The 17,987-nt window shown below is 48.8% G+C and overlaps 2 protein-coding genes across 6 annotated transcripts; both read left to right on the plus strand.

Annotated features, from left to right (window-relative positions):
• Positions 1-308: 308 nt before the first annotated feature.
• Positions 309-14,746, plus strand: Mpv17 (mitochondrial inner membrane protein MPV17). 5 transcript variants are annotated; one of them, XM_048436548.3, is made up of 8 exons: positions 309-2,008; positions 2,520-2,594; positions 10,496-10,611; positions 10,845-10,937; positions 11,017-11,112; positions 11,306-11,338; positions 11,573-11,625; positions 14,373-14,746. In XM_048436548.3, exons 2-8 carry the CDS (start codon positions 2,525-2,527, stop codon positions 14,440-14,442), a joined length of 531 nt encoding a protein of 176 aa, XP_048292505.1. In that variant the 5' UTR covers positions 309-2,008; positions 2,520-2,524; the 3' UTR covers positions 14,443-14,746. The 5 variants fall into 5 exon arrangements, with proteins under 5 accessions (XP_048292505.1, XP_048292509.1, XP_085547354.1 ...); XM_048436549.3 differs by lacking the exon at positions 309-2,008 and adding an exon at positions 2,015-2,153; XM_048436550.3 differs by lacking the exon at positions 309-2,008 and adding an exon at positions 2,174-2,256.
• A 2,493-nt stretch (positions 14,747-17,239) lies between these two features.
• Ucn (urocortin) lies at positions 17,240-17,611 on the plus strand. The gene has a single exon (XM_087906734.1). The coding sequence runs from the start codon at positions 17,240-17,242 to the stop codon at positions 17,609-17,611; it is 372 nt and encodes a 123-aa protein (XP_087762860.1).
• The last annotated feature ends 376 nt before the right edge of the window (positions 17,612-17,987 follow it).

Below are 17,987 nucleotides of genomic sequence, written 5' to 3' on the forward strand. Positions count from 1 at the left end.
AACAAGAAAGCAGGCCTGTAGGAAACTCAGGTCCTTAAGCCACAGAAGGACCACAACCCATGTTGGTGTGAAGGAGCCAAGTGTTGTACCAGTCTGTTGTGATCCAGCTTAGGCTGTATCAGGCTTGCTTTTTGAACTAATAAAGAAGTGCCTTCCATTGCAGAGAAGCTTGGCTTGTCCTGCAGAGCATCCCCTTGACACAAGCACATCCTTGTTTCCCTACTTGCAGTGGTAGAGAAGGTGGGGCCTGGGAACTAAAGACTGAGGTTGTAGGCTGGTGCCAGCAGCCCTGCTCCTGATATCGAGTCAGCCTTTTTTTCTTTTAATATTTATTATGTATACAGTATTCTATGTGTGTGTGTGTGTGTGTGCAGGCCAGAAGAGGGAAGTAGACCTCATTACAGATGGTTGTGAGCCACCATGTGGTTGCTGGGAATTGAACTCAGGACCTTTAGAAGAGCAGGCAATGCTCTTAACCTCTGAGCCATCTCTCCAGCCCTCGAGTCAGCCTTTTTATGTTGAACTCAGAAGAAAATGTGGATAGTGTTTTCTGCTCTCTTTTTCTTTTCCCATGGATGGGCCTTTCCTCATTTTTCTTCCTTGTATATCTACTTTATAATCCATTGGTTCCTGCTCTTTTCTACTTTTGTGCCTCAGCTTACTTAGTTTGTTGCCTTCTCCAGTTATCTTTTCCCAGCATCACCTAAATCCTGTTCATCCTTCAAGATCCCATCCCAGAGCTCAATGGAAGAGCATGTGCTTAGCATGTACAAGGCCCTTGCTTCAGTTCCCACTCACCCTACACCCCCTGCCCTCCAAAAAAAGAAAAACCAGATCGAATTTCCCTTGGGACCTTTTTGTATTTCTCCAAGGAGGGGTATGGTGGACAGGGACAGGACTTCATGTGTTTTAGATGAAAAGGCTGGACGGATAAATTTGCTCTATTTTGTGTGCTTTACATATGTTAATGAGCGTTATGAGCTTTATACTATTTTATGTAATGATTAGATTCTAAGAGGCTGAGCAATCTAAATAAGGTCATATAACTACCAAAACTGGCACTGAGATTTGAATCCATACACTTCCTTAAAAATACTCTTCCAACCTTGCACATTTGACCTATTACATCTACTGATATAAATTCCTTTAGCATATTCTATACACAGGAATCCGAATTCTCTAGTAGCTAATAGGATTCATCCTCCTGTAATCATGGGAATTGAGTACATAAGCTGGGTGTAGGCAGACAGAACCGGAAAGTTGAGCTTTCTCAGGACGGGAGTAGATACATTTTTACCTACCTGGGGAAGGTAATTGGCAGTGGGTTGGATAAATTAGAGGAGGACGAAGAATTAAGGGTCCCCAAACTGGTTTTCAAACAGTTGTATGACTCCATAAACAAAACAACAACAAACCCTTCATTCGGTTCGCTTTTGCACATCTAGAATTTGAGGAGCACTGATAGGCAATACTGAACACAAACTCTCATAACAAAGACTGGGCAGCCTCAGTTACAGAGCTAACACGGGCACTCTCGGGTTCTCCCATGCCGGTAGAAGTCGACTGCATATTGAAAAAGATATTTTGGGCGGTGGTGGTGCACGCTTTTAAGGACAAAGCTTAACATTTTGTTATGAAGCACAAAAATAGAACAAGTTCGAGTCCAGCATTCAAGTTTCCAAACAAAAAGGGATCCAGACCGGGCTACCTCTGGGAGACTGGGATAGTGGGGACTTCTAGGCTGACAGCCTGGGATCCCGGGACCAGACGAGGTATACGGAAGTACAGATCAGACGCCACACTGATACTTGGTGCCATCCACAAGAAGGGGGCTACCCACTAGGTGACCTTAATGGGTATCAAGGGCCCCAGACATTTTCATTTCTCCGGGATTGCGAGTGTCCAAACGACAGGCTGCATGCGGACGGAAGGGGCGGGGCTCAATACGGAAGTCCCTCGGCCAGCTCCAGTCACGTGGGAGAAGCTTCCACGCATTGCTGGCATTCAGGTGAGTGGAGGATTCTTGGCCATCAGTGCTTTGAAGCCCTGTGGGCCAGAAACTCCTACAAGTCATGTGACCTTCCAGACTCAGATCGTGGTTTATTTCCGGTGTGGAGTTGCACTCAGAAAGGATGCGGCTTAGTTCCAACTGAGTCTGTATTTGGAGACCTATCAAGTTTACCTGGGGTGGGGCGAGGAAACCTAGATTCTGGATGGAAGCTAGACTAAACCTGACCTCATGAGTGTCTGGATCAGGTCTGCAGGCCCTCAGGCAGTCTTGCTTCAGTACCGGGTTTGGGGTGGCAGAGGCAGCCTCTAGGAATTTTAAAGTGACCCGACTGCCTCTTCTCCAGTTGTCTGAAGTGGTTTTGAGGTAGGACACTGCCCAGTAAGCAGCCTTTGTGAGGCCTCTGTCACTTACAGATTCTCAAAGTGAAGAGCGTGAGCATAGGAAATGGCAGGCGTGGTTTTTACTATGAGGATGGGCAGTGGGATGACTTCTCCTCTTGGTTTGGCAGGAGGCATGGCACTCTGGCGGGCATACCAGAGAGCCCTGGCTGCACATCCGTGGAAGGTCCAGGTTCTGACAGCTGGTGAGTGACTCTGGGTGTAACTAGAGTGGCTGTTTGAGGAGGAAGAGACCCACATTATGGCACCCACTTCCTCCTTTTTAGCCCCCTAGAGGAGTTGACTTTATCTCATCCGCAACTATTCTGGTTTTTTTTGGGGGGGGGGGGGGGCGGGGGCGGGGACGAGGTCCTAAAGCTATTCCTGTGATGTACACAGTAGGGCGCTAGAGAGATGACTCAGACATTGATGGTACATACCTCCTTTTGCAGAGGATCCAGCACCTGTGTCAGGTGGCTCAGAGTCTCTTGTAACTCTAGCTCTGTCAGTCACCTCCATCCACTTGGAGTGCCTGCACTCATTCACACCCCCCCACACACATAATTTACAATCATTTAAAAGTGATAACAATATATCTAAAAAGAGATACATAGTTCTGTCCAGTAAGTCTTAAAGTCCTCACAAACTTAAGTAGTCCTTTTTTATTCCTTCATTCATTTGTGTGTGTGTTTTTTCAAGACAAGGTTTCTCTGAGTAACCCTGGCTGTTCTGGAACTCTATAGACCAGACTGACCTTCAATTTAGATTCACTTACCTCTCTCCCTCCCAAGTACTGGGATTAGAGGGGTAAGTCCATTCTTAAATCATCTCCCCCAGGAGACCACCCACCTTGGGAAGCTAAAGTTTTCCTCCTACATTTCATAGCACATTAATGTACATGCATTATGTCATAGGGGCCTCCAAAGGTCTGCTAGATTCCTTGAGTCCATGTTAGAGCACACACCTAACAAGTGCTGAAGTAACTTACTATAGTTTATTTATTTTCAGCATTTTTTTTTACTGTGAAGTGTACAAAACAGTCATGTATCTGAAGTTCAAATACTATTAAAACTGAATGCTTCCGAGTCAGCACTCGGCTTTAGAACTCCTGGAGTTCCTCTCCTCAGTTCGTACATTCCACCTTGTTTTGAGTTTTGTTTCAAGACAAGAGTCACGCTCTAGTCCAGGCTGACCTGGAATTCACTGTGTAGCCAGACTGGCCTTGAACTGGTCTACTAGTACTGAACTTCAAGTGCAAGACACCATGGCTGGCTGTGACCACTGTGCTGAGCTTGGCCTGGGTCACTGTTTTGCTTTCTTACATCCTTGTCATCGGACAGTGTACTAACTGGGTCCTTTTGACTCCTTGTCAGTGGTGAAGTGGCAGCTGTTCCCACCTTTGTTTTGCTGGTTAGCTAATACAGGGGGCAGGACAGGGAAGCATCATCCGTCCTCTGACCATCAGAGTAGCGCAGTGGGGGAATGGGGTCATAAAGACGCCTTGCCTATGTTTAGACAAAGAACCCATATTCTAAGGAGAGCTGTGAACTTCTGAAAGGAAAGAGTGAGGCTAAAGTTCAGGGTAGAACGGTGGTTCTGTTAGCAGAAGAGCCCTATATGAACAGTAGAAACTACATTCACTGCATGACTGGCCAGAAGGTGGACCCCCTTACTCCTCCCTAGCCCCCTGATAGCATCCTGTGCCCAGCCACCTCTTGTCCTCAGAGTGTCCGGCCTGCATGACTCACCTGGCTGAGTGTGTGGTGACTCATGCTGGACTGTGTGGCTGTGATGGGAACTGACACGCTGGGCCCTTTGCCCAGTCTCAGATTCCCTCAGGGCCCCTGGCTGCCAGATAGAAGGTCCCCCATTGCGGCCATCAAGAATGGAGAGGGAAGGACAGTCATGTTTCCCTGCCTAAATGCTCCATAGCTGGCAGAGGCAGGAACTGAAGAGGCACAAGTGCAAACATGGGATTAACTGGAGTGCCTGGTTGTCTTGCTAGGCTCTTTCCGTGGTCCCATGTGTATGTTTCTCGTACGTGATCTTATATTATGCAGTAGCATCTTACATGGTCCTGGAGCAACCTGTAGCCTCCTAGCATTTCCCTCAGACTTCCTTCCTTGCTCCTCAGGTTGTTTGGACCAACCTGCAAATAAAGGGTAGGTGGATTTAGCTCACCTAGCTCATTTTGGACTGTTTTCTGAGCACAGTGGCTGCAGAGGTCCCATGGGATAGCTCACACTGGGAAACAGAACAGAAATCTCAGACTTGGAACCAGAAGGCCAAGATCTGAATCTCAGAGCACAGCACTTAGTAGCTGCCTAATTAGCCCACGTCAATAAAGCTGTTTGCGCCTCAGTTTCCTCAATTAGAACTTGAAGGTCAGTTACAGGAATTATCTCTGAGAAGAAGCTAAGGAAGTGTTTTTATTTATCTACTCACAGTGCTAAAGATGGAAGCCACAGTCTCACACATGCTAGGCAACCACACTCTCTCTAGACGATGTGCTTATCCTTTTGTACCTTCTATTTTTTTTAATATTATTTAGTGTGTGTGTGCACACACATGGGTTACATATGTGAAATCAGTTCTCTCCTGAACTGACTGGAACTTTTTTAAATGTACAATAAACTTGAAGGTTCAAGGACTTGACCCTTTCTATGATTGTTGGTAACTCATGTACAGCAGGTTCTTTTTTTTAATTTATTTATTTTTATTTTATGTTCTTTGGTGTTTTGCCATGTGTGTCAGACCCCCCTGAAACTGGAGTTAGAAACAGTTGTGAGCTGCCATGTGGGTACTGGGAATTGAACCCGGTTCCTCTAGAAGAACAGTCAGGGCTCTTAACCGCTGAGCCATTCCTCCAGCCCCAAGAGCCATTATTTTCAATCAGAATCTCACTGTGTAGTCCAGACTTGCCTTAAACTCACTATCTAGCTCAGGCTAGCCTCAAACTCTTCAGTCTTCCCACTTCAGCCTTTTGTGAGCCTAGGTCATAGACTTGTACCATGCCCAGCTTACGGATAAGTATCTTAGCCCTGGTTTTCCGAACAGCAGAGCCTAAAGCTTATGGACAGATTAGAAAGTGATCCTTCCTGAGGCAAGAGGGAGAACAGATGTGATGGGCACATTGTTAAATCAGCTGCCCTTCAGGACTTCTTGTGGCTCCATACCTTGGAAGTGACTAAAGAGCAATTTGAAATGCCTTGTTGGATGAAGTCATTTCTGGAGAAGAGGCCTTAATCCACTGATTTTCACCCTGCACTGGTCAGCATTTCACCCCAGGGAAAAGTTAACTCTTCTACTACCTCTTCACACCTATGTAGTCCCCAAAGGTACCAACAGTGAGACCCTGGGTGTGGCGGGCCTGAAGGAAGCCTGTCTGTTTCAGCTGCAGTCATGACTAGAGCAATAGGTGGATGCATCAAGATCTGCAATGGTTCCGCGGAAGTGGCTAATAGTCACGACCAGGGCAGCCTGGGAGAAAGGTTGTCTGTGTTCTGCAGTCTGAGTCAGCTTCGTCCCTTCCTTTCTGGAGGGCTCTTCCAGTCTGCAGTGGGCCCAGAGCCCAGGGCCCAGTTCCATCCATCGCAGGCCACCAGAACAGCTAAACTGTAGGCACTGATTTCCTTGGAACCTGAATTAAGCAGAATGTGAGTCTTAGAGGCTTTGATACTTCAGAAAGGGCAACAGAGGCTTAAGCAGGGTGTGACATGTGCTTAGGTGTCAACGCAGTTCTGATCTGGCATTAGAATCTGGGCACTGCTACCTGTACTCCAGGTCTGTACTTGAGCCCCTGGAGCCTCGGGACGTTGAGTGTCAGTGTCCAGCTGGATTTAAGCATGAGAAACTGTAGAGCTGGCCATGTTGTCTCGTTTTCTTCAATAGGATTCTTGTGCACAGGAGTGAGCTGAGCACTTAGACCCATTCCAGGGACTATGCCTCCCTTCCTCAGTAGACCTCAAGCTGCCCCTGGGCCCTGGGCCCTAGGCCAGGTCAAACTCCTGCACCAGCTAGCAGGCCCCTTAGTCAGCAGCACTGTTGGCTCTGTGCCAGGAATATCTTTACCTGCAGACCCCCATCTCCCATATTTAAAAGCACACATCCCTGTCATTCTAGGAAGCCACTTGCTGTCCACCTGCATCTTCTCTTCTGTTAATACTTTATTTTCTTGTACATACGACCCTTTCCAAAAGCAAGTGGGGGAACAAAGGGAAGCAGGAGTCTTGGGAGAGGGTTGGGAAAATTGGGGCTTTTCCACTGATGGGCAGGAAGGGGATGGTTTCAAATAGATCTGTGTTCAGAGCCAAACATCTCTCCCACGCCCCGCCACCCCCTGGATCCAGTGGGGAGTGACGGATGAGACCTGGCACCTACCCAGAGGCATGATGTCATACTCAGGACCAGTGTCTACTCACTAGGCTCTGTGCCCAGCCTGGCTTTGGGGCACCACTGCCCAACAACCTCTCACCCTGTCCCACCAGGGCTCTGGACATTATATATTTTGAGGCTTCCAACTCCCAATTCTCAAGTCCAAGAAGAGAGGAAGCAGATCTCTACACCATTGTTAACCACATATTGAAGCGCTTTGGGGGTCTGGGCTGGAGAAAATAGGGTAAAAAACTTGAATGTATAGTCCTTCCTGTTGAAAGCTCACTTGGACCAGGAGTGCAGGCCTTGCTCTTGGCATGGACCAAAGTCTTTGGCCATCCTGGAGTTGCTGCGGGTCCGGTGGTTATAAGCTCCTATGAGCAGAAGACAAGCTTTAGGGTGCTGTTTTGTCAGAAGTGGACAGACCTGGGTGGGTCCATAGAGTCCCTCTTCACCTCATCGCTCTGAAGGTGGCATGTCACCTGGTTCTGCCTCAGGCTCGGTGGACCTAGCCTCAAAGGTTTGGGCTAGAGATATGCTCACACAGTGTTCATATGTGCCAGCCTCACTCCCCTACTCTAACATGTGCTGAAAAGGAATAACAGGTGCCATACTACGACTGTCCGCGAGTCTGTGCAGGCCACTTCCACTTCCCCAAAGGAAGTTTATCAAAACACCCTAAGCAATCAGGAACTACAGTCGCCACATAACATATAACAGATACACCTTAACTAAAGGGTTGAGTCCTTCCCCAACCACCTGCCATCCAGGATCAGACAGTCTGAGAATAGACCCACACTGGCTACTAATCATCAATATGCCATGGGCTCATCCCCACAAACAAACAGACAACCAATGAGAGGGAACTCTACTTACTCTCGTGGATACCAGGATACCACAGGTAGGCCTTTTTCAATGGCCGAAGGCTTCCAGAGCCATGGCATCGGGAAGTTGGTTTTCATACGAGTTCTGCTAAAGGCTTGTATGACTATTGATAGGTCGTGAGGAGAGAAAATATGCACGTCTCTGTTTTCCGAGAATCTTGCTGCCTGCCCTCCCTATGGGTAACAAGGAACAAGGGGGATCGTAGTCTGGGAAATAATACAGAAATGCATGAGAACAAAGTAAGTTTTTTAGTGTCCTTCAATGTGGATGTCTGCACCACAGCTTTGCCTAGTGCCCCCAGCGATCAGAAGAGGCCAGCAGATCTCCTGAAACTGGAATTGGAAGTGGTTGTAGGATGCTATACTGGATGGAAGTGGTTGTGAGTGCTGGGAACCCAATCTGGGTCCTCTGCATGAACTCTAAGTGCTAATAGCTACTGAGTCGTCTCTACAGCCCCTTGTTTGTCTGTTTTCCTATTTTTTTAGTTTGATTTTGCTTAAGACAAGGTCTCACCACCTAGCCCTGTCTGGCCTAGAACTCACAATATAGACCAGGCTCTCTGAGCTTGAAACAGTCCTTGGCCTCTGTCTCCCAGGAACTGAGATTACAGGCATGGGCATCATGCCTGCCCAGGAAACTTCTCTGATATGCAAACCTTCTGGACATTACTTGGGTGGGAGCCTTTGGTAGCCCGTGGCCCCTCAGCCTGCCTCTGCCTGTGCTCTGGCCTTGCTCCCCTGGCTTAAATTAATCCAAACTCTACACCCTACTCTGTCACTCCATGTTTCAGAGACTCCTTAGTTAGATCATACCGTTACCCACTTCCCAGACCTTTTGTGAGGATTGAGTCCTTTGGGAATGTCACCATCTTGTCAAAATGGATTATTGTTCCTTCATTTCCCAAGTGCCTTCAGCCTTCTTAGGGTCATTTTTTCCTTTATACATTGTCCAGGAGAGAGTACTGAAGAGAGGCTTGAGCGCACAGCTGATGGCCACGCACTGGGAGGTGGTGGGGCTGAGGGAAGTGTAACTGCCTGGGCCCAGGGAGCACACTCTGGGTTCCCTGACATCCTAATACTTTGTGCCTGACACAGTTCTTCAGGTTGAGCTTAGAGTTCTTTTTTTGTTTTGTTTTTCAAGACCAGGTTTCTCTGTAACTTTGGAGCCTGTCCTGGAACTAGCTCTTGTAGACCAGGCTGGCCTCGAACTCACAGAGATCTGCCTGCCTCTGTCTCCAGAGTGCTGGGATTAAAGGCATGTGCCACCACCGCCCAGTGAGTTTAGAGTTCTTTGTGCCCTTCCCCCAAACAACCTCATTGTTTGGGGCTGTAAGTTGTTTGACTATTTTCTGAGCTCCTATTGGGGACATGGTTAGGTGTAGGGACTGACAAGAAAAACATCTCTAGGATTCTATTCTGGCCAACTAACTCCTCCCCCAACCTCTAGGAATTCTGCCTGTGCCCTTGGGGAGGCCATGTCTCACTGTTTTGGGGAGATTCAGGGGAAAGAGGCAGCGTGAACTTAATGGGATGCTGAAGAAGAGCTGCCCAGGTCACCGAGGGTTGCCCATCACCTGCTCTTGCTCCTAACTTCCCCAGCCGCCTCTGGCTAGGTTGGCCTGAGAGGGTGTGGGGGTGGAGCATGGACGTCAGAGCCAGCTCCAGACCAAGAAATGGGGTTGAAGGGTGTGTTTGCCCAGCTCTAATTGAGGGCATGGGAACAGCGGTGGCTTCGGGATAGAGGGGACTTTCATTACCCGCTAAGATGGATGGGTGAGCTGGAGATCACTCACAGGCGGCCCCGTGACTGTTTGTTAGAAACCATCATGCCTTCATGACAAGCTAGAGGCTCTAAATAGTAATGATTCCAAATCTGTCTTGGCTCCTAGGAGTGGGTAATCTATGCAGTTAGGGAGGGGAAGCAGGTGCAGAGGTCTGAGGGGAAATGACCCCAATCCCTATTGCCAAGGGGGAGTCTGGGCTTGTCTTCCGGTGTGTGTAATAGGTGGCCAGGACTCTTCCTTGTGAAGGAGGCTCTTATCATCCAAACAAGGCAGCTGCTTTTCTGGCTCTGTTTGGGCACATTTTAGAAAGAGTTATCCATGCTGTTATCCACCAGTAGAGACCCCTATGCCCAAAGCGAAAGACAATGGCCAGAGTCTAGCTTCAAGCTGGCAGGAAAGAGACTGTTCCTTATTCTCTTGCATATAATCTGTTAGTATTTTGGGGTCCTCAAAAGAATAGCGTCTAGGAGTCAAGCTCTATTACCAACTCTATGAAATCGTGGACCTTCATTTCCACACCTCTAAAATAAGAGTTTAAATGGAACGTTCTGGAAGGCCCTTTCAATTCTGGTCTCTACAGTTCTTAGCCACAGACTTTAGGTTTCCCTTCTTCTATCTGGGGTTTCAGCCCTGGTTCCCTTACAACTGTATGTTCATAGATCCTGGCCTGCTCATCTCCTCTGCTTTTCTGACTCCCACTTCTCTCTCTGCCCCCCACTTCCCTCATGATTTGTTTGTTTTAAACTGTGGTCTCACTGTGTACCCCTGATTGACCTGGGACTCCCTATGTAGCCCATGCTGGTCTCAAACTCAGCAGTCCTCCTGCCTCTGCCCTCCCAAGTGCTGGAATGCCAGACGTGTGTGCACCACCACACTCTTCATCCAGTTTTTGATAGGACACATGAACGGTGTCACTGTCCTCGAGAAGCAGAGGGCTGCAAGGCGGCAAGAAGGGGATGATCATTTGCCAGAACAAAGCCCCGGGTCTCAGAGTACTGAGCCTTGTTTGGCCAGCAGACTTACCTTTTGGGAGATGTCCTGACAACACCTGTGTACCCTGCACAGGGTCACTGATGGGCCTAGGTGACATTATCTCACAGCAACTGGTGGAGAGACGGGGTCTCCAGGAACACCAAACAGGCCGGACTCTGACCATGGTGTCCATGGGCTGTGGCTTTGTGGTAAGTTCTGCTTCCGGTGGGACTGCAGTGCCTTGGGCAGTGGCATTCATTCTCTGCCACCCTGTAGTTCCCTTGGGCCTCTCACACCTAGGCCAGCCTGTGCCCTGCTCTCTTTTTGTCTTCAAGTTTGCCTTCCTCACGATTTGGTCTCTGGTGCCTTGGGGAGGAGCTTTGTGATATAAAAGCCAAGGGTCTCTGTCACTGTGCCCTGCGGCCCTGTCTTTTACTCCTAGGGCCCTGTCGTCGGAGGCTGGTATAAGGTTTTAGACCGTCTTATCCCCGGCACCACCAAAGTGGATGCACTGAAGAAGATGTTGTTAGATCAGGTGAGCTGAGAGACAGGGGGCTGGGGAGGAGAGCCTGGCTCTGGGCCCTCACAGCATTCCCTTGACTCCTCTTCCCTAGGGGGCCTTTGCCCCGTGTTTTCTAGGCTGTTTCCTCCCCCTGGTAGGAGTACTCAATGGAATGTCAGCCCAGGACAACTGGGCCAAATTACAGCGGGTAAGTGGCTCTCTGGCTAGCAGGCCAGCTGCCCCAAGGGAAGGAGACAGGCACAAGCGTTGTGCAAGGAGAGTCTTGGGAGAAAAGGAGCCTAGGGGAGTTGGGGTGGGTGTGTCTTCTTGGAACAGAATCTGTGTGTGATATTCATGCAGGGACGATTTATGCGTGTTAACTGGTCCCTCTGTCTTTGCAGGACTACCCTGATGCCCTCATCACCAACTACTATGTAAGAGTTGACCCTCCGCTAGCTGTTCTGCCTCCGTTAGTCTAGAGCATCTCTGAGACTGGGGCTCATCACATAGGAACCCTCTATTAGGATCAGTCTCCCATGGGTGCCTTGTTCAGGGAGGCACCTTCCTCCAGCCATTCGTATGTGTGGTTTGTGGAACAGGACAGGCAGGACAGGGAGTCTGGTGGTCAGGTAGCAGCACCCACTGACTTTCATATTTTCTTCTTCTAGATCTGGCCTGCTGTGCAGTTAGCCAACTTCTACCTGGTTCCCCTGCATTACAGGTATGACAGATCCCTCCCCTGCCCTTGAAGGAAGACCCCTGTTTCCCATATGGAGACAAAATGAGAATCATCACAACCTTGACCTACTGTAGATCTTCACTAGCACACTGTGTCCTGGTCAGGCCTCCTCAGAGTCTCCAGTATTTCATTTGGAACCTTTGATCCTTTACAGAGATCATCTTAGAGTGCCCCTGGCTAACCTGTCAGCTCCCCTGGGAGACTTCTGCTCCCACAAACCTTTATCCACCCATCCTGAGTTCCATGTTTGGTGGCTCATCTGCAGGGACAGTACCTGGCTGCAGTACACTGGCAGCCTAAGTCAGACAAAAAGGCCTAGACTCAAATGCTAAGGAGGAGCCTTATCTGGTTAGTTCACCTCGGAGGATTATTTTGTTCTAGCAATAAAACTTACTGCTGAACTGCAATATAAAAAAAAAAAAAGATGCCTAGTTGTGGTGTACACCTTTAATCCCAGCACTTGGGAGGCAGAGGCAGGTGGATCTCTGTGAGTTCAAGGCCAGCCTGGTCTATAGAGTGAGTTCTAGGGCAGCCAAGGTTACATAGGGAAACCCTGTCTCAAAGAACCAAAATAATAACGATGATGATGATGATAATAATCAAATAAAATAAAAAGTTCTGGAGAGATGGCTCAGTGATTAAAAGAACTTGCTGCTCTTTCAGAGGACCCAAATTCAAGTTTCAGCACCCGCATGGTGGCTCACAACTGTGTGTGACTCCAGTCTCAGAGGATTCCGTTTTGGCCTCCGTGGGCACTGCATACACATACATCCAGACAAAATAATCATAAAAATAAGTAAATCTAAAATAAAAAAATTAAGAGTGGCATTCAGAAGGGGCTGGAAAAATGCTTCCAGATGAGGGATCTTGAGAACACAGGAAAATATAAAACTGTGGTTGACAGCTACTAAATAGCTTAACTAAAAAGAATACAACGTGAGTCAGGTCTTAAGCATCAGAGTCTTTGGTAGCAGTCTTCAAAACTAAAGCAAGGTCAACCAGGTGCAGACCTTTACTCCCAGCACTAGGCCAGTCATAGTGTCCCATGCTGGTAACCCTAGCCATGGTGGAGGCAGGCAGAGTAGGCGTTGAGGGCCCTCCGAGACACAATAGGTTCTGTCTCCAAAAAGCTTTTATTTTTATTTGTATATAATGTCTTGCCTGAATAAGTGTATGTGTACCCCATGTATGCCTGGTGCCCATGGAGGTCAGAAGAGAGTGTCAGATATCCTGCAACTGAATTTACAGACATGTGGGTGCCAAGAACTAAACCCAGGTCCTCTGCAAGAGCCGTAAGTACTTGATCTCTGAGCCATCTCCCCAGCCCCTCAAGAAACTTTTTAAGAATAAAAATATATTTAAATAGATAAAACAACATAAATTTAAAAGTACAAATTTTAAGATTCTTATTTTTTTAAGATTTTAAAAGTCTTTTACTGGATGGTACATGCCTTTAGTCTCAGCACACAGAGATAAAGACAGTTGCATCTCCATGAGTTCAAGGCCAATCGGATTTGTATAGTGAGTTTCCAGGCTATCCAAGGCTACACAGTGGGACCTTTATCAAATCAAACAAACAGAAAACCTTCTTTATGTGTGTGGCTGTATGCATATGTATGTGGATGTACAGACATCAGAAGATGGCATCAGATTCCCTGGAACTTGAGTTATAGACTACTGTGAGCTGTCAGTTGTAGGTGTTGGGAACCAGTCTTGGGTCTTCTGCAAAAGGCCAGGCATGGGGGCTCAGTGGTTAAGAGTACCAACTGCTATTCCAGAGGACTGAGGTTCAATTCCCAGTACCTACATGGCAGCTGACAATTGTCTCTAATTCCAAGATCTGACACTGTCACATAGACACACATGCAGACAAACACCAATGAACATGGGACAGGGCAGGGAGAGGGACCAGGCATGAGGGTGCATACTGGAACACTAAAGAGTCAAAGGAGTAGCCGGGCAGTGGTGGTGCACACCTTTAATCCCAGCACTCGGAGGTGGGGTGGGGGGCAGAGGCAGCAGATTTCTGTGAGTTCAAGGCCAGCCTGGTCTACAAGAGCTAGTTCCAGGACAGGCACCAAAGCTACAGAGAAACCTTGTCTCGAAAAAACAAAAAAAGAGTCAAAGGAGTTTAACACTGTCTTTGGTGACAGTGTCTACAAGAATTCAAGACTAGCCTAGACTATATGAGAGCCTAAGAATGAGTAAATAAATCGTATATATATATGTATAAAATGGTTACTTTATATGACGGGCAGTGCATTATTTTTGGAAATGAAATCTTGGCTGGTATAAGGTGTACAGATATATTTGGAAAGGTCTAGCTAGAGGCATGGATGACGAGTCATTTGTTGAAAGAGAGCTGCTGGTGGGCTGGTGAGATGACTCAGTGGATAAGAGCCCTTGCTGCCAGACCTGATGACCTGAGTTCGTTCCTTGGAGCCCACATGGTGCAAGAAGAGAACCCACTCCCAAAGTTGTTGTCTGAATTCCATGTGCATGCACGTACACACATACAAAACTAGTAAGTAAAGGGGTGAGCTGTGGGGTTATTCAGGCTTTGAGGCTTCATCTGAGAGGCAGAGCTCTGAGGCAGAGCAGGGTTGGTTGTCCCCTGGTCCAAACCATACAGTCCCTCTCCTCCATGGGGCTCAAAGGAAGGAAGTCCAAACCCGCAACTTGTAAGTCCTTGACCATCACTCTCCCTACCCTGCCCATTCTCCCCCTAGGTTGGCTGTCGTCCAGTGTGTTGCTGTTGTCTGGAACTCTTACCTGTCCTGGAAGGCGCATCAGCTCTAAGCATGCCTGCCTCCGTGGCTTACACCTTGCACGGATGCATCTTCACCCTGGAATGCTTGGACATGGTCCTCACAGAGAGCACATCAGGACTGGCGGGCAGCTCAGCTGCTAACTAAGAACACGAACTGCTCTACACAGGACCTAAGTTTGGTTCCAGCAGCCACATCGGGTGGCTCACAACCACCTCAAGCTTCAGGAGATCCGTGTCTTCTGGCCTCTTGGGTGCCTGCACTCACACGCACATACGCATGAATGGACACTTACTGATAATAAAACATAAAATAAAATCTTTTGTAAAAAGAGAGTCTCTCAGTTCCAAAGTATGGAGGTGCTGATCGGGATGGATTACCACTCGGAAACAGCGTATTTCACTCTAAAGATGTAACTGCTTGTGAAATCACCAAGACCTCTGTAACATTGTGTCACTCTGGCACTTACTGATGGGCACTGTGAGAAGCACAGTAGTGTAGTCATTGTGTACACATCATAGGATATACTTAAACCGATAGCAACAGACAGATGCTTAGCATGGGCTCTGAGTGCACTAAGGTGTGTTCTGCTGCTGCCAGTACACATGGTATACTGTTTTACAGGGGCCTTTTTTTTCATATGTAGTACATCCTAAAGTAATGATAAATATAGCAAATTCACAAACCAGTGACATTGTCATTTATCGTTAAGTTGTACACACTGTACATAATTACCCAAGCTGTCTTTCCATGTTACTGCCAACATAGTATGTTTCCACCAGCATCATCACAAGGACGTGAATAATGAGTTGAACTAAGCATTATGGCAGCTAATGTTGCTAGGTGGTAGGAATGTTTCAGCTCTGTTGTCAGTATATGAAGCCACCATGGTACAAGTTGTCACCATTGACTAAAAGGTCATTATGCAGCATGACTACTCTTATTGCTTACCACATAGTATATATTCCACAAATGCTTGTAGAATACTATGACCTTGTCAACTTTACACCCATGTCCCAACAATTAATACCCATCCTTAAAAAAAAAAATACTCGGGCTGGAGAGATGGCTCAGTGGTTAAGAGCATTGCCTGCTCTTCCAAAGGTCCTGAGCTCAATTTCCAGCAGCCACATGGTGGCTCACAACCACCTGTAATGAGGTCTGGTGCCCTCTTCTGGCCTTCAGGCGTACAGACAGACAGAATAATGTATACATAATAAATAAAAAAATTACTCATCTCCACTTTGATTTTTGTTTCACTGTGTGTAATCCTGACTGTCCTGGAACCTCCTCTGTAGACCAGGCTGGCCTCTCAGTCACAGAGATCCAGCTGTCTCTGCCTCCTGAGTGCTGGGATTAAAAGTGTTGGCCACCACTGTCCAGCTCATCCACACTTCTATAGATACATCTTCCTGTCCAGTGTTCAGGACTGAACTCAGCCTTGTGCATACTAATCAAGTGCTCTAACACTGAGCTACATCCCTAACCTAGAACATCTTCACTCTAACTTTCCCCAGTCCCAGTGCTCCTTCAGACCCTCTCAGTGTCTTTATGGGCATAGAAATAAATACATTGTTCTCTGGAGTCTGCAGCAGTCATGGATAAAACCCTTCAGGGGACTACCAATGTGTAGTCTATAACTGGGAAGAAGTGGAGGCTATTCAAGCCTGGCCTTGATTTACAAAGACAGCAGCAGCTCCAGAAGTGCGGAAGCTGATGGCATCCCGAGTTGATGGCAGAGCAGGAACTCCAGCCCACGTTTCCTCACTTCCTGCTTGGTGACCTTAACTAGAAGGCAAAACGGTATACTAGTACCGTTTCTGTGGTTTCCAGGTGAAAGACTTAACCTTGTCAAACTCGGGACAGACTGGTGCGTTAAGTTCTGAAAGCCAAACACCTTTTTATGTCATACACAATCTGACACCTGTAGATTTTAGATTCTGCTGCTGTAAGATGGTCAAGAATCCTGACAGACCAATTGGGCCAGCGGGCCTTTGGACGGGACTGTGTGATCTTAGTTTAGGGACTCGATAACCAGCCTGGGTCCTATGTCTAAGCAGCACAGGACACCCCTCAGAATTTCTGGCCAGATTCTCGGCTGCGGATAAAAAAAAGAAAAAAAAAAAAAAAAAATCAGGACATTCAGGACCACGGACAGCTCCACGGGTCTCTCGGTCTCCCCCACCCCTCACCCCACCCCGCCCCTGGACTACTCTGTTCTGGAGACTATTCTGTGTGGGGGAAGAACCCTGCATCCGGAAAGAGCAATCTTTATGCCTCAGCCAGCTTCTCCCTCCTCTACAGCCAAGGTGCTTCCAAAGCTGGCTCCAGGGTCAGGACGCGCGCCCCTCTGTGGGCTCGAAGCTGCCGCTGTCATTGCTTCTACAATCAGTTCATGTTCTTCGCTGACGTCAGTCGGAGCTGTCCTGGTGCTATATAAGGCTGGCGACGGTCCCGGGACAGACCCCGTGCTACCCAAGGCGTCTTCAGCCCGTCCCGGGGGACAGAGACTGGAGCTCCATCTTGCACCGGGCAAACACTCCGACAACCTGTGAGTGGCTCGGAGCAACGATCCAGACTCCCTTAGCACCAAGACTCTGCACTCAGTTCACCCACTGCGACCCACCGGGAGGGAAGGAGGGAGAGGAGGGTGGAACTGGACTGGCTCAGCGGCTGGGGCTGATGGGCAGGCTTGTGGACACCAGGCAACAGCTGGAGGGTCCCGGCGGGGGCACTGGGCGTGCACGAGAAGGGGCTCGTGTCACCTGCGGCTGCTCTAAGCGCACCTCACCCTATGCTGCCCCTGTGTGTCCAGGGCAGGCGGCACCATGAGGCAGAGGGGACGCGCTGCACTCCTAGTGGCACTGCTGCTCCTGGCACAGCTGCGCCCTGGGAGCAGTCAGTGGAGTCCGGTGACTGCGGCAGCGACCGAGGTCCAGGATCCGAATCTGCGATGGAGTCCTGGGGCACAGAATCAGGGCGGCGGCGCCCGCGCGCTCCTATTGCTGTTAGCTGAGCGCTTCCCGCGCCGCGCGGGATCGGGGACGCCAGGCGGCGAGCGGCAGCGACGGGACGACCCTCCGCTGTCCATCGACCTGACCTTCCACCTGCTGCGGACCCTGCTGGAGCTGGCCCGGACACAGAGCCAGCGCGAGCGCGCAGAGCAGAACCGCATTATACTTCATTCGGTGGGCAAGTGATCCGCCTAGTGTGGGGCCCCCGAAAGGCTCGACCCTTTCCCCTACATACCCCAGGGCTGGAGCTCGCGCGACCGAAGCTGGCTCAGTCCCGCGGTGCAGCGCCACCCAGAGTCACCCTGAGCACTCCGCGTGGCTATTTTTTAATAAAACTGCCCAAGAGTTTAGCCTCTATCTTCTGTCGTGGGGGCCACTGGCCACTAAGGAAGGGTGGAAACTTTTGGGGGAGTGGGGTTCCCCAGGCCGGTAGGAGATACAAGCATGCTAAGTGGGGTAGGAAAGGTAGACTATCAGTTAAGCCCCTGGGGTCTCATTGCCCCTTCCCCTGCCTATCCAAATCCGGAACTCAGAGGTCCTGAGATCCACTCCAGACCCCCTT

The sequence above is a fragment of the Myodes glareolus genome, chromosome 6 (genome assembly GCF_982192425.1).
Source record: "Myodes glareolus chromosome 6, mMyoGla1.1, whole genome shotgun sequence".
NCBI classification, from domain to species: domain Eukaryota; kingdom Metazoa; phylum Chordata; class Mammalia; order Rodentia; family Cricetidae; genus Myodes; species Myodes glareolus.

Coding starts and splice junctions, on each gene's coding strand:
- Mpv17 (XM_048436548.3), top strand. CDS start 2,525: ATGGCACTCTGGCGGGCATACCAGAGAGCCCTGGCTGCACATCCGTGG. Junction 10,612..10,844: donor CCATGGGCTGTGGCTTTGTG/GTAAGTTCTGCT, acceptor TTTTACTCCTAG/GGCCCTGTCGTCGGAGGCTG. Junction 10,938..11,016: donor AGAAGATGTTGTTAGATCAG/GTGAGCTGAGAG, acceptor CCTCTTCCCTAG/GGGGCCTTTGCCCCGTGTTT.
- Ucn (XM_087906734.1), top strand. CDS start 17,240: ATGAGGCAGAGGGGACGCGCTGCACTCCTAGTGGCACTGCTGCTCCTG.